Genomic DNA, 12,968 nt, shown 5'->3' on the forward strand with positions numbered 1-12,968 from the left:
TTTATCCCAGCCATATGCAGATATTATATAGAGCTCAGCCAGTTCACATTGATGGCTGATCCAGTCACCACACATATGCAACTGTAAAACTGCCTCCCCAAGATTCCAATCACTAACCTATTACCAATCCAAGTTAAACAGATCCTGTCCAAGTAAATACAATTGCTGACCAATCCAGATATAAAGTTACCTTATACAAGCAAATTATATTCAAGTGACTAGATGCTGCAATTGCAGTATGATAGTTTGCTCATTATTTTGGGGGGTCTGTTCTGACAGGCTGTCGTTCCTCTCTCCCAAGCAAGTAAAGCCAAAGCTTTCATATAACCAATCGGTCACGCCAAGCCTAAATTGGTGTTGCAAACTACTGAAATATTCACTCATTATGACCAGCTACACAAAAGAAAATTACTGTATTTGTGGTGATTGATGTGGCATTACTACCAGCATAAAAAGGAAACGTTGGTAAAATGTATGCCAGCAAAGTACAAATCCACCACAAACACCATACACCAAGGTACTTCTTACAACCAGTGAGTTGGTTGGTTGGTTGGTTGCAATTTCATATGAGGTGTCAAAAATCGACTGCTCTTTCAAACACAAGGCAAAGCATTTTAGAAGTGTTATCTCAGTATGTCTTTTTATTTCGAGAATTATCAACACCTTCCTTGTACACCAGTAATGTGTGGCTGAATGTGCCCTGTGCAAGCCAGCTGTGCAGTCCATTGACTATATAGTTTCTAGTATTCGGTAGCATATTGGAAAATGCATGAGCCAATCTAATACACCGAATAGCTGGAGAAGTCTGTTCATAAACAAACATTTAAGAAAGCAAATAGTAATAAAACGGTAATGAATTACATTGATTGCTTATCACTATGAATCTGCTTTTGTCACCTTTGTTTCTTAAACATAATGTTCTGCCAAAATATTATGGCAATGAAAATTAGAAAAATGTTTTAACAAGAGACTATAGCTGCTTTCACACTGGACAGCTGAACCCAGGGTGACCCCGGGTCGAAAATCAAGTGCTTTCACATTGTTATTTTCAACCCGAGACAAAACTCGGAAGCTGTGGAGAACTCACCCCTGCTAGAGACTAGGGTTGAGATTTCCAACCTGGGATGAAGTGCTCACCTCGGGTTGAAAAAAGTTCACGTGAATTATATCGCAAGGCAAATGTGAACACAAGCAGGGCTGAACTCAGGGGCGAGTCACGGCTGGGCTGCCCTGGGTTCACTCAAGGATTAGGTGGTGTTGTGTGAAAACAGCTTATCCGTGTTGTGTGTAGTTCTATGCTGACCTGAATCGACTAAAATATTGAATTGTTTATAAAAAAAAATACATTTTTTTTTAGAGGTAGTTCTTTGGTCCCACACATAATGATATAAAGGAGGTTCTGCACCCAACAGAACATAGTCCATTTATAGTTTGGAAGACAGTGCTGCCATCCCCTTACATTAACGGGACTGATTAAGATATCTTGATCACATATGATACAGGAAATATCACCAGTCGCATTTTCAAGGTACTGATGTCAAAAGCTCCTTATTGACATAATATTAAGATAATTAATATTAGTGAGTGTTTATGTTGATTTAAAATAAAAATAAAATAAGTCACACTTTTAGCCACACATTTATAGACACCATATTAAAACCGATAACTGTTGCAAATTCTTGCACTCTCCAAATCTTTCTCTCGGTTTTGAGAGTTAATTTCAATGTTCTCTTCGGCAGGTCCAATTACTTCTTTGTCCTTGTTTTGTTTGGATCCCAGTGCTTCAGCCTCTTCCATTGTGGTTGTCAGTGGTTGTCCAAGGGTTTCTGGGAGCATCAGAGTTAATAAGCCAATCAGGAAAGCCAAAACTCCAATAATTACCTAGGAGAAGAAAAAGCTGAGTCAAAAACATGATTATTATGTATACAATGTATACACATTTTACCAACTAACAGATACAGCATCATGTTAGTTAAATGTTCTTTTATGTAGGTTTTCTGCATTGAAAGAAATGTCTGTGTGTAGTCATATTAAATTAAAACAATTGAGATGAATCAGAGGATGACCTTCTCCACTTGTACCTGGCACTACAGCAAAGACTCTACTCCTCAAGTAATTGAATAAACATTAACACCTGCCTTTAAGCATCGTTTTTTTACTCTGTGGTCAATGTGGTCTTACCTGAGGCAGGTGGGTCCAAATACTTGTTAAATACACACAGAAAGGAGCCACTATACTCCCAACACGACACATCATACTTCCACTGCCAACCGCAAGAGTCCTACAGGAACAAAATAAATGCATGTAATATATGGGTTCAATTTTACTACAGGAACACTCGTTGAAACTGATGGTGACTTAAACCAGTAAAGAAAACAATCAGAATCTGTCATACTGTCTCTTTCTGAGCATTGGTTAACCAATGGAGAGAAGAGCCTTTCACAGCTTTATGCTCCAAGGCAAAACTGGAATTTGCTATAAGTAAATGTAAGCCTTTTTTAAAGAAGTCTAATGGTGAAAATTTAGCAAGAAATATAATCGATATTTAAAACACAAATGTAATACATTCTCACTCAATACTTCTGCGAACACAAACATTGTCCTCATATTTAGATTTTCTACACAAATGTACTAAATCTTTTTAACTGAACACATATATTTGTATTTGATATATTCTGATGTCTATATGTTTCTATCAAATGCAGTATGATCAGGAGAGATAATATATTTTGAAACATACTTACTGGCTTCATGTAAAGAATGTATTAATTAAAAACCACATACCGTACTATAGTTGGGTAAAGCTCGCATGTGTAGAGGTAGATGAGACCAAAGGCAATTGCTATGGCAAACTTTCCAGTCATGCTTAGTATTATTGCCACTAATCCAATATTCTGTGGAGAGAGACCACATTTATGAAAATAAAATGAGAGGGTGCAGTTAAGCAATGAGACCTTTACATGTATTCATTTTTTTAGGCTCATCATGTAATTAAAGTCTCTATACAAATTTATATTATTAACAGCTGAAGTTGACTCACTTACAAGACACTAAGCAAGACTAAAGGAAATGTATTATGTTGTGGTGGTACCTTTGGCACTAATATAACGAGAGCGCATGCTATTCCACTCAGGAGAAGCGATGGAGCTAAAGTGTTCCTTCTGCCAATTCTGTCCATGGCAATGCAGGCAATGATGTATGAAGGGAGCTCCACAGCACCTGCCAATGAAAACAAATGATGAAAAGAACCTCAGGGACCAGAATACTAAATGTGCAGGGTGATCAACATGGTCACGTTAAGAGGCATTATAAATGTGACCATTATATATATTGTAAAATAAATATTATTCTTTTAGTTCCTCAAAAATAAATTCAGAATGAATATATATGTGTTTCTTTTAATGTAGGAAAATGTAGGTAGTTTTAATTCAAATTTTTTAATTGATAATTCATATAGCATAGCACTGTTGTGAAAACAGTGGTTCCATAAATCACTTGTTGAGCATTTTCTAGTGGATTCATGGCGATCTGTAAGGGATTGTCCTTGAATAGACACCTATAGAATCGGATGCACAAAATTTGAAAAGGCCCATAAGAACAAGGTTATACTTCATACAGACATTATACACTCACCTAAAGGATTATTAGGAACACCTGTTCAATTTCTCATTAATGCAATTATCTAACCAACCAATCACATGGCAGTTGCTTCAATGCATTTAGGGGTGTGGTCCTGGTCAAGACAATCTCCTGAACTCCAAACTGAATGTCTGAATGGGAAAGAAAGGTGATTTAAGCAATTTTGAGCGTGGCATGGTTGTTGGTGCCAGACGGGCCGGTCTGAGTATTTCACAATCTGCTCAGTTACTGGGATTTTCACGCACAACCATTTCTAGGGTTTACAAAGAATGGTGTGAAAAGGGAAAAACATCCAGTATGCGGCAGTCCTGTGGGCGAAAATGCCTTGTTGATGCTAGAGGTCAGAGGAGAATGGGCCGACTGATTCAAGCTGATAGAAGAGCAACTTTGACTGAAATAACCACTCGTTACAACCGAGGTATGCAGCAAAGCATTTGTGAAGCCACAACACGTACAACCTTGAGGCGGATGGGCTACAACAGCAGAAGACCCCACCGGGTACCACTCATCTCCACTACAAATAGGAAAAAGAGGCTACAATTTGCACAAGCTCACCAAAATTGGACAGTTGAAGACTGGAAAAATGTTGCCTGGTCTGATGAGTCTCGATTTCTCTTGAGACATTCAGATGGTAGAGTCAGAATTTGGCGTAAACAGAATGAGAACATGGATCCATCATGCCTTGTTACCACTGTGCAGGCTGGTGGTGGTGGTGTAATGGTGTGGGGGATGTTTTCTTGGCACACTTTAGGCCCCTTAGTGCCAATTGGGCATCGTTTAAATGCCACGGCCTACCTGAGCATTGTTTCTGACCATGTCCATCCCTTTATGACCACCATGTACCCATCCTCTGATGGCTACTTCCAGCAGGATAATGCACCATGTCACAAAGGTCGAATCATTTCAAATTGGTTTCTTGAACATGACAATGAGTTCACTGTACTAAACTGGCCCCCACAGTCACCAGATCTCAACCCAATAGAGCATCTTTGGGATGTGGTGGAACGGGAGCTTCGTGCCCTGGATGTGCATCCCACAAATCTCCATCAACTGCAAGATGCTATCCTATCAATATGGGCCAACATTTCTAAAGAATGCTTTCAGCACCTTGTTGAATCAATGCCACGTAGAATTAAGGCAGTTCTGAAGGCGAAAGGGGGTCAAACACAGTATTAGTATAGTGTTCCTAATAATCCTTTAGGGGAGTGTATATTTAATGATTCTATACAGGCCCTGTATTACTTCTTCTGTATGGATATCTCAGTCATACACAGAAACTAATACTATTAATAATGGCAGAACGGAACACTAAGTTAATAATGTACATTGTATTAAAATGTACCAGATGAATGATGAAATCAGTCATATTAAACAGTATCAAGCGAAATCTAGTTTTAGTTGTTTTCAGTTATTTTTCTTCTTCTCATTTTTACAATCATATTCTTATTCTTTTTTTTTGGATGGAATGGCAGCGGCTGCATCTGCAGCATCCTCCTCAATGTTGCAGGCAAACCTATGCCTATGGTGGTGCATACAGAACACCAAAAAAGTATGCTAAAAATACTCAAATGTAACCAGCTTGATTATGTATTAAGTAATTGATGTTAATTAATTCATTCAAATATATAGTTACCAACAAAATCATAAACACACTTCACTAATTAATGTAGTGTCATAAACACTGTTTCAAATGACACCTGTTTATGAAAGTGTGTTCAATGTTAAGAAGGAATACATGTTCCACTTGAGGTAACTAAGTTAAGAAAAAAGAAGGCTTACATTATATTATTTAGATGCAAAATATAGTAATAAAAATTGAGTTTCAATGATCCTTTCATTGTAACACCTGACCTTTTTTGTGATTCTGTGTGGGGTGCAACACTCCTACTAGCACTGGGCAGGTAAGGAAAGAATTCATGCAATGTGCACTGGCGGTTGTAATTGTGCATTAATTTGGAGGTAGCATCTCTGGACTATAGGGCACATCCTAAACTGCTGGACTCAGTGAGCCACGTATTCTAGCAGTTCCTGTTACATATTTGTTATACTTAATGAATAAAGGGATAAAATGACACACTTAAAAAGCAGTTAATTTTGAAAATGAAACCATAACCTGTCCCTACCTGCTATAAATAGGTTTAAATATTGGTTTCCTCCCAGATTGACAGATCCCAGGGAAATTACATAATACCCTAAACTTGAAGTGAACCAAACTAGCCACAAGGTGATCGACCTCCCAGCTAGTTTACGTGTGCGAAAGAGGTCCAGGATGCTGAGCTTCTTCTGTTCCATGTCCTCCTGATGTTTTGTGGCATCTCTGTCAATCATATTGTCCCCATTGGATTCTATGAAGTCTGAAACCTTGCAAGAGGTGGTGATGTCATTGACCCTGGCTATCGTATCTATGAGGACTTGAGCTTCTTGGTATCTGCCTTTGGCCAGCAGGTAAAAGGGGGTCTCGGGCAGCTTCCAGCAGATGAAGATGAAGGGGAGGGTGCTCAGGGTCAAGATGATCTGATACATCCGCCAGATACGCACTAGGTATCCCACTAGGGCCACCACCATAATGCCCACTGCAAAGGCTGCATGGACGTGCATGGAAGTCCATGTGCGAACTTTGATCCCAGTGAATTCTGTCACATAGACAAACACTACCACCAGGTAGCCGCTTGTAACCTGTGACAGGGAAGAAGAGCAGCAAGGTGAACATTTTATTTTTTACAAATGATGCTGTGAACTGTTTGCATTTATAACACACAAATATTGTACAAATATGATTCCATCTGGCCTTAACCGTCTCTGAGGAGATTTATTTTATTGGATGTAGCATTGTAGAATGAGGTATTATTGACCTTGAAACTAATTTCAACACTTTGCTCGAGAAATCAGAGTTCAATAAACAAAAAGTAGTTTAACAAATTTTATTAAACTAAATAAACCACCATGTAACACTGTTTCAAATGAAGGGTTTGAATATTTGCAGGTACAGCTGCATGTTGTGTTCATACCCTTGTGCTAGTATAAAGGTTAATCTACAGTGGTAGAGGTGGTCTCGGTTGACTGAGTTACCAGATAGCAAAATACAAAATACATGCCCTGAACTATGCATTGTCAAACATTCTGATATTTGTGGGACCATGAGCCCAGAGATCTGGCACTGACAGAGGATTGAAACAGTTGTGATAGTACCACAGACTTCCAAAAGGGGCCAAAGTGAATGCCCAACATATAAGTGGCTGCTTGTGCCCCACCCCCTCAGAGCTTCAACCGCATTCAGCAGCCACTCAGGCCAAATTCAGAGATATGGAATATTAGGAGACAGCATGGTCTCAGTATGACTGCCTTGGGGGCATGTGTGGTTTGGAAGCCATCTGATGGTAATAAATAGCCTCACAGATGTTATACACTTGGAGATCTATTCCAGGCTATAAGGTGTTTCTTATTCTTAAAATGGTCTTTTAGTATTCAGGGGATCACTGCAGATACAGAAATAGTTGTAAATGTCATTTAGTTGTTTTATAAGTTGAAAATCCTACAAGCAACAACAGGTTTATTGCCCAACACTAAAATCTTTAGATTAGCTGGAGGTATTGAGACTGGAAATAAAATATTATATATAATATATATATTTTTTTAAATGTAGGGTATATTTATTTATGTAAGAGCTATTTATGTAAGAACTAGAACGCCTCTAAGAGAAATGCCGGAGCAGTGAGTGAGCAGCAGGGTAGTGGGGAGTTAGAATCCTAATACAAGAAAAGGACAGAAAAGGACAGGAAAATGTGCCAGTTTTAATATCTTGTTGGATACAAAATTACTTGGACTTTTTGTAGGTTCATAACCAAGGAGTTTGACTTCTATTGTTAAAATACTGTGGCTGAAGACCACGTCACTTACCATAGCCAGAAGAAAACGCACAATAACAAACGAGTAGTAGTTGTAAGTGAAGGCAACTGCAATTCCAAAACCAAACTGAGACAAGCTTGTCAGCATCATGATTGGGCGTCTCCCCACTCTGGAAAAAACAACAGTGTTACAGCAGTGTGTTACAAGTGTTACAAACAAAGCCCCTTGGGACTGTTATGTGAAAAGAACAGTTTATTAATTACTTAATATAGTATAGCTAAAAAGGTAAGAATCAGATACAAGATATTGATTTGTATGGGAGTGTATACATTTCTCAAAGTAAAATGTAAGCTTTAAAGCTTTGAAAGGCAAGCTTTAACCACTCATATCAAACCATAACAACCATGGGCATTTTTTCTTGTATATTTAGAAAATTTTGAAATCATGCCAAATTAGGTTGGCATACAAATGTTGGTACATTCATTATCTGTGTAAAGTCTTAATTATGCATAATGTAGGAGATGGAAGTTCTTCATTATGTTGTTATTTCAGAATTGCAGTGGCCTACTTGAACATTTAAATCAAGACATTTAGAAATCACCTGTTTATTTAGCTATATTGATGTACTTAATCTATAATAATCTAAAATAATAGTTTTCTCTATGGCTTGGGGTGTTTACAGTGCCTATATGACTTATTCACCCAACTTGGCTTGGACGTTTTCACATTTTGTTATGTTACAACCTGAAATATTGATACCTTAAAAAAAAAAAAAAATCTTCCGACCTGCACAACCTAGTAATGCATAATTAAACTGTTCTTATGAGTAACTACATATGTAACTGAGTTACTGAGAACCTAGTATGTAAATACACTGTAACTAGGGAGACTTATTGTAAAGTGTTAATGGTGTAACCAATTGCCTTTGGTTCACACAATAAGTTTAATGATTTCAGATTAAATAGACTTCTCTGTAAGGAAAGCAAAGATACTACAATGAATACCAAAGAGCTTTCAAAATATCTCCCAGATAAGGTTGTGGAAAGGCACAGATTGGGGAGGGGTATAAAAAGATTTCAAATGTTTTGAATATACCTTGGAGCACAGTAAAGCCACTCATAATCTGCTTAGAGCAGGCCGTCCTGCCAAACTTATCAGCTGAGTAAGAAGGGCATTGATCAGAGAAGTCAGGCCAATGACAACTCTAAAAGAGCTACAGCGTTCCATGAATGAGATGGGAGAAACTGTCCATGTGTCAACAACTACTCAGGTACTCCACAAATCTGCCCTGTATGGAAGTGTGTCCCACATTAAATCCCACTCCCAGATTGCAAAAAGGCATGGGGAAGACTGAAAATATGTGGCTAAAGATTATTTGGTTCGATTAAACAAAAACTGAACTATTTGGCCTAAATGCAAAGCGTTATGTCTGGACAAACCCAACACAGCATATCACCATGGTTCTATAATTTCTCTGGAAGCATGGTGGTGGCAGCATCATGATATGGGGATGCTTTGCATCAGCAGGGACTGGGAAACTTGTTAGGGTAGAGGGCAACATGGATGAACCTAAATACAGGCAAATCCTTGAGGAAAACCTGTTCAGTCTGCAAAAGACCTAAGACTAGGACAGAGATTTAACTTTCAGCAGGACAATGACCCCAAACACACAGCCAAAGTATGAAAGTATTACAGTTAATGCAGTAGAGTGGCCCAGTCAAAGCCCAGAATTGAATCCAATTAACAATTGTGCCAAGAAGAAACCACATATGGAAACCTGGTAGAGCCTTACCCAAAAAGACACATGTAAATGCTGCCAAAGGTACCAAGTATTGATTCAGGGGATGAATACTTATCTATTCAATATATTTTTTTCATAAACTCTTAAAATCTTGTTTAAATTCACAATAAAAAGTATCTTGCCTCTGCAATGCATCAAGATTTCAGGTTATAACACAACAAAATGTGAAAAAGTCCAAGGGGGATAATACTTCTTATAGCCCCACACCCTACTCACACAACCAATATTATCTATCTTTTCATTCATCTTTAGCTGTCACATGAACTACCGTGTTTGCCTTGACCACACTAAAAGTTTTTAATCACAAGAATGTTTTGGATATTTGAACTTGAAGATTTGAATATCTGTCTCTGTACTTTTCTAATGTCTGCTACATCAGGACATTGCCCTATGATCCTCCTCCAGACACATCCTACTCCTGAAACATTACTCTGCAGTTGGTGCTGAAGATGTAATTGAATTTTACCAGCACCTTTCCTGTCAGTATGATGACGGAATGCATCTTAATTAATTAATCTTAATTTAAATGTGTATATTTCTAGTTTTAAGTATTTTTAAGCATCTTTAAAAGTATTTCGAGTAGCCATGCTCACTATGAGAATTTCACAACTGTAGAGTGGAAGTTCACATTATGGTCTTTTTCCCCATTTGCCCTGTACCCCAAAGAAGGGAGACTGTGGTGTTGGCAACAATAGCAATGAGAAGATCTCAGCTATCTCTTTCTCATTGGTTAAATATATGTATTTTAAATCATTCCCATACAGTAGAATATTTACTTGAAATTAGAGGTGTGTCGTAAGAAATGTAGGAACACACAAAACGTACCTATCGGCAAGGTCTCCAAAAATCAGCGCTCCAGTGAGAACGCCAAACATGAAAGTGGGCTGGGACAGCTTAGCAAGCCACTCCTTCTCACAAACCAAGTTCCAGTCTGTCACAATGCTTTGCTGAACCTCACTGTAATCATAGATGTAACTGTCTGAGCAGGAGTACACAGTTTTATTGCCGCTGAACTCGTAGTCAAAGTTAATGCTGCTGATCCTCCTGGCGAGGCTACACTGACTGAGTTCCCACTGTGATCCACTTTCTGTCCCCACCAGGACATAGCTCTGGCCTGCAGACCAGTACTCCCAGATATCATCCATAGTGGTTCCACTGTAATTGCCATAGAGGACTGAAGTGATGTTCTCTGGAGCTCGGCAGACAAACTTGGGAGTTGCAGTCAGAAACACAGATGCTAGGTAGTGAATACCACAGGAAATAGCCTGGAAGACAACTGCAAAATACACACATGCCTGGAACCTGTGCAGGAAAAAAAAAAAAAAAAAATCCTTTGAAATGCATTACAAGGCTGACACAATTTGTTTCAGGTTGCTTCTATAAATACACTGCTGACAATACATTTCATTATACAAACCAATACACAGTTTTAACATATAAAAAAGTACATGTCTGTCCGAGACCATGCATAGGTCAGAGGATGTGTATGCGGTTTTCCATCACATGCCAGGGTTTTAGCAGTACGCTCATTAACAATTACCAGATACCAAAAAAGAAAATGGTTGGCTATAACAGAGAAATTTCCCTTTGAAAGCAAGTCCCATTTTATATATATATATATATATATATATATATACAGTAGCACACTTTAGTTTCTGTGAGTCTAGTTAGTGAAAGATGCAAGGGAAAGGTGGCATACAGTTGCAGCTGGTGTCTTTATCAATCAAAGTACAGGTTTCCTAGAACTCCTTAAAGTAAGGCACACACTGTTGTTTCCTCTGCAACAACAGCTGCAGATGCCAAGTGCAATGAAGACTACTGAGACACTCTAACTGAAACTTAACCACTGAGTGTGCAAAATCCCTTTTGTCAAGATTTACAGCTGGGCTGTCAAACTGACTGCTCTAAAGCCATATATGCATATTCTCATTCTCATTATCATAGAAATGCACCAATAAGCAGCAATCCCTGTAACTAGATGCCATATACCATAAGTAACTAAGTATAAATAACAGAACTCAGAGGTCAGTATAGGTCAGCAGTGATTTCTGACAGCATGGTCAGACTATCTATCTATCTATCTATCTATCTATATATATATATATATATATATAGTCCTATCTCCATTTCTTATGCAGCTCAATACCTGGATTCTAGTCCATCATTGGTCCTTTTTCTTATACCATTGTCTATATGCTATGTTGATTCACAATGTACTTACTCTAATATTCTGTGGTATACACAATAGAAGCATGACACTTTATGGTACCACAGTCAGAGGCGGCTTAACGGATTAAAGTGAGAGGGCCAAAGTGCATTTCAGCAAAATGTAATACATAAATAAATAAATACACAAAACACAACGTTTGTACATTAAAAAATGTATTTTTTCATGATTACTAAATTCTTTGCTTTTTCTTCTTTTTTGTAATTGTCAATATAATATTCTTCTAAACTGTGCTTTCTTTATTTCTATTGCTAGTACTACTGCTTCAGCCATAATATCAGTCTAGTTTTCTGGCTTTTCCTAATGAATTTACTTCAAATACAAATAGGATCCCTCATAGAGAAAATGATGGCAAATTATTTATCACAAAAGACTCTTGAAAAAATGTTGTGTAGATTTTGTTTCTACATCAGAACAATTAAACTTTTTAATGTTTTGGGTGATATAATTCCATATATTAACACATTACTTGAATATTGAAAAAGTCCCATGTGTTTTCAGATGTGATTTTAAGAGGAATGTATTTCTCATGTATCTCAAACATTTAGAGAATAAGAAAAAAGCTTAATTGTAATGATATAGAAGAATTCGGATTGTGAACATGATATTTCAAATATATTTAGCTTTCGAAATACATGATTACATTTATGATAATGCCTTTATTGAAACTACCGGTATCAGGTCATTGAATAGTATTTCGTTCGTATTTCACTAGAACACAAAGCAGGACCAAAAATAAACCAGAGAATATGATCCAGTTTTGGCATAACCATAACTTGGATATATATTATATATTATATATTTTATCAGTTTAAAATATTCTACTAAAACGATTGCAGTATACTTGTTGCTGCTGCCAACAGAGGAGCAGGCTGTTCCTGTACCAGTGGTAGTAGAATTACGCACTGCTAAATTTAGAAGTTACCTTTTAAAGTGTCCCAGCTTGTCAAACAGTAGCTCCACGGATCTCATACTTTCAGGTAACGCAGATCTGACCCTCTTTCTTCTTCCTATCGTCTCAGGGCAGTGCAAAGGGGGCTGTTAACATGCTGACAGTTTGTCAACCTGCTGGGGGGAAGGAGGGGCAGCAGTGAATTTCCACATTGAGCTATAGGGCACTGCATTATACAGTCCTGCAATAGTCCATATTATGTTTGCTTAATCACTAGCGTGGTTTCCGTTTCCCGAAAAAAGCTATTTCAGTATGCTTAAAAATGGAGCCAAGTTTGCCTGCGTTTATACAATTTCTATTTATTTATTTATTTTACTAAACAGCTACAGGTAGACTACACGCTGAGCACTATACTGACAATTTCAGTAACTTTGATCTTTGTTGGCTATGGATTCTTTTTCTTCGTGTAGGTTTTCAAACTTCACATACAAGGTATTTATTATAATTTAGAAATGCTTAATGTTTCCTCATAATGTGTTGTTGTTATATAGAGAGTGCATTGT

At 37.7% G+C, this 12,968-nt stretch overlaps 1 protein-coding gene across 1 annotated transcript; it reads right to left on the bottom strand.

Annotated features, from left to right (window-relative positions):
* Window positions 1-621: 621 nt before the first annotated feature.
* On the bottom strand, window positions 622-12,576 carry slc22a16 (solute carrier family 22 member 16). Its single transcript, XM_066701137.1, has 8 exons — window positions 12,439-12,576; window positions 10,112-10,588; window positions 7,537-7,654; window positions 5,763-6,315; window positions 3,092-3,219; window positions 2,785-2,894; window positions 2,182-2,281; window positions 622-1,881 (listed from the first exon to the last, which is right to left on the bottom strand). The coding sequence occupies exons 1-8, from the start codon at window positions 12,483-12,485 to the stop codon at window positions 1,654-1,656; spliced, it is 1,761 nt and encodes a 586-aa protein (XP_066557234.1). The 5' UTR covers window positions 12,486-12,576; the 3' UTR covers window positions 622-1,653.
* Window positions 12,577-12,968: the final 392 nt, after the last annotated feature.

This window comes from Amia ocellicauda, chromosome 1, assembly GCF_036373705.1.
Source record: "Amia ocellicauda isolate fAmiCal2 chromosome 1, fAmiCal2.hap1, whole genome shotgun sequence".
Classification (NCBI taxonomy): Eukaryota; Metazoa; Chordata; class Actinopteri; order Amiiformes; family Amiidae; genus Amia; species Amia ocellicauda.

Bases quoted from the DNA above. Each gene is read 5' to 3' on its own strand.
- slc22a16 (XM_066701137.1), bottom strand. From the start codon at position 12,485: ATGAGATCCGTGGAGCTACTGTTTGACAAGCTGGGACACTTTAAAAG. The intron at 7,655-10,111 runs GTACGTTTTGTG...TGTTTTTTCCAG, and splicing joins TTTGGAGACCTTGCCGATAG to AGTGGGGAGACGCCCAATCA. The intron at 1,882-2,181 runs GTAAGACCACAT...TTCTTCTCCTAG, and splicing joins TTTGGACCCACCTGCCTCAG to GTAATTATTGGAGTTTTGGC.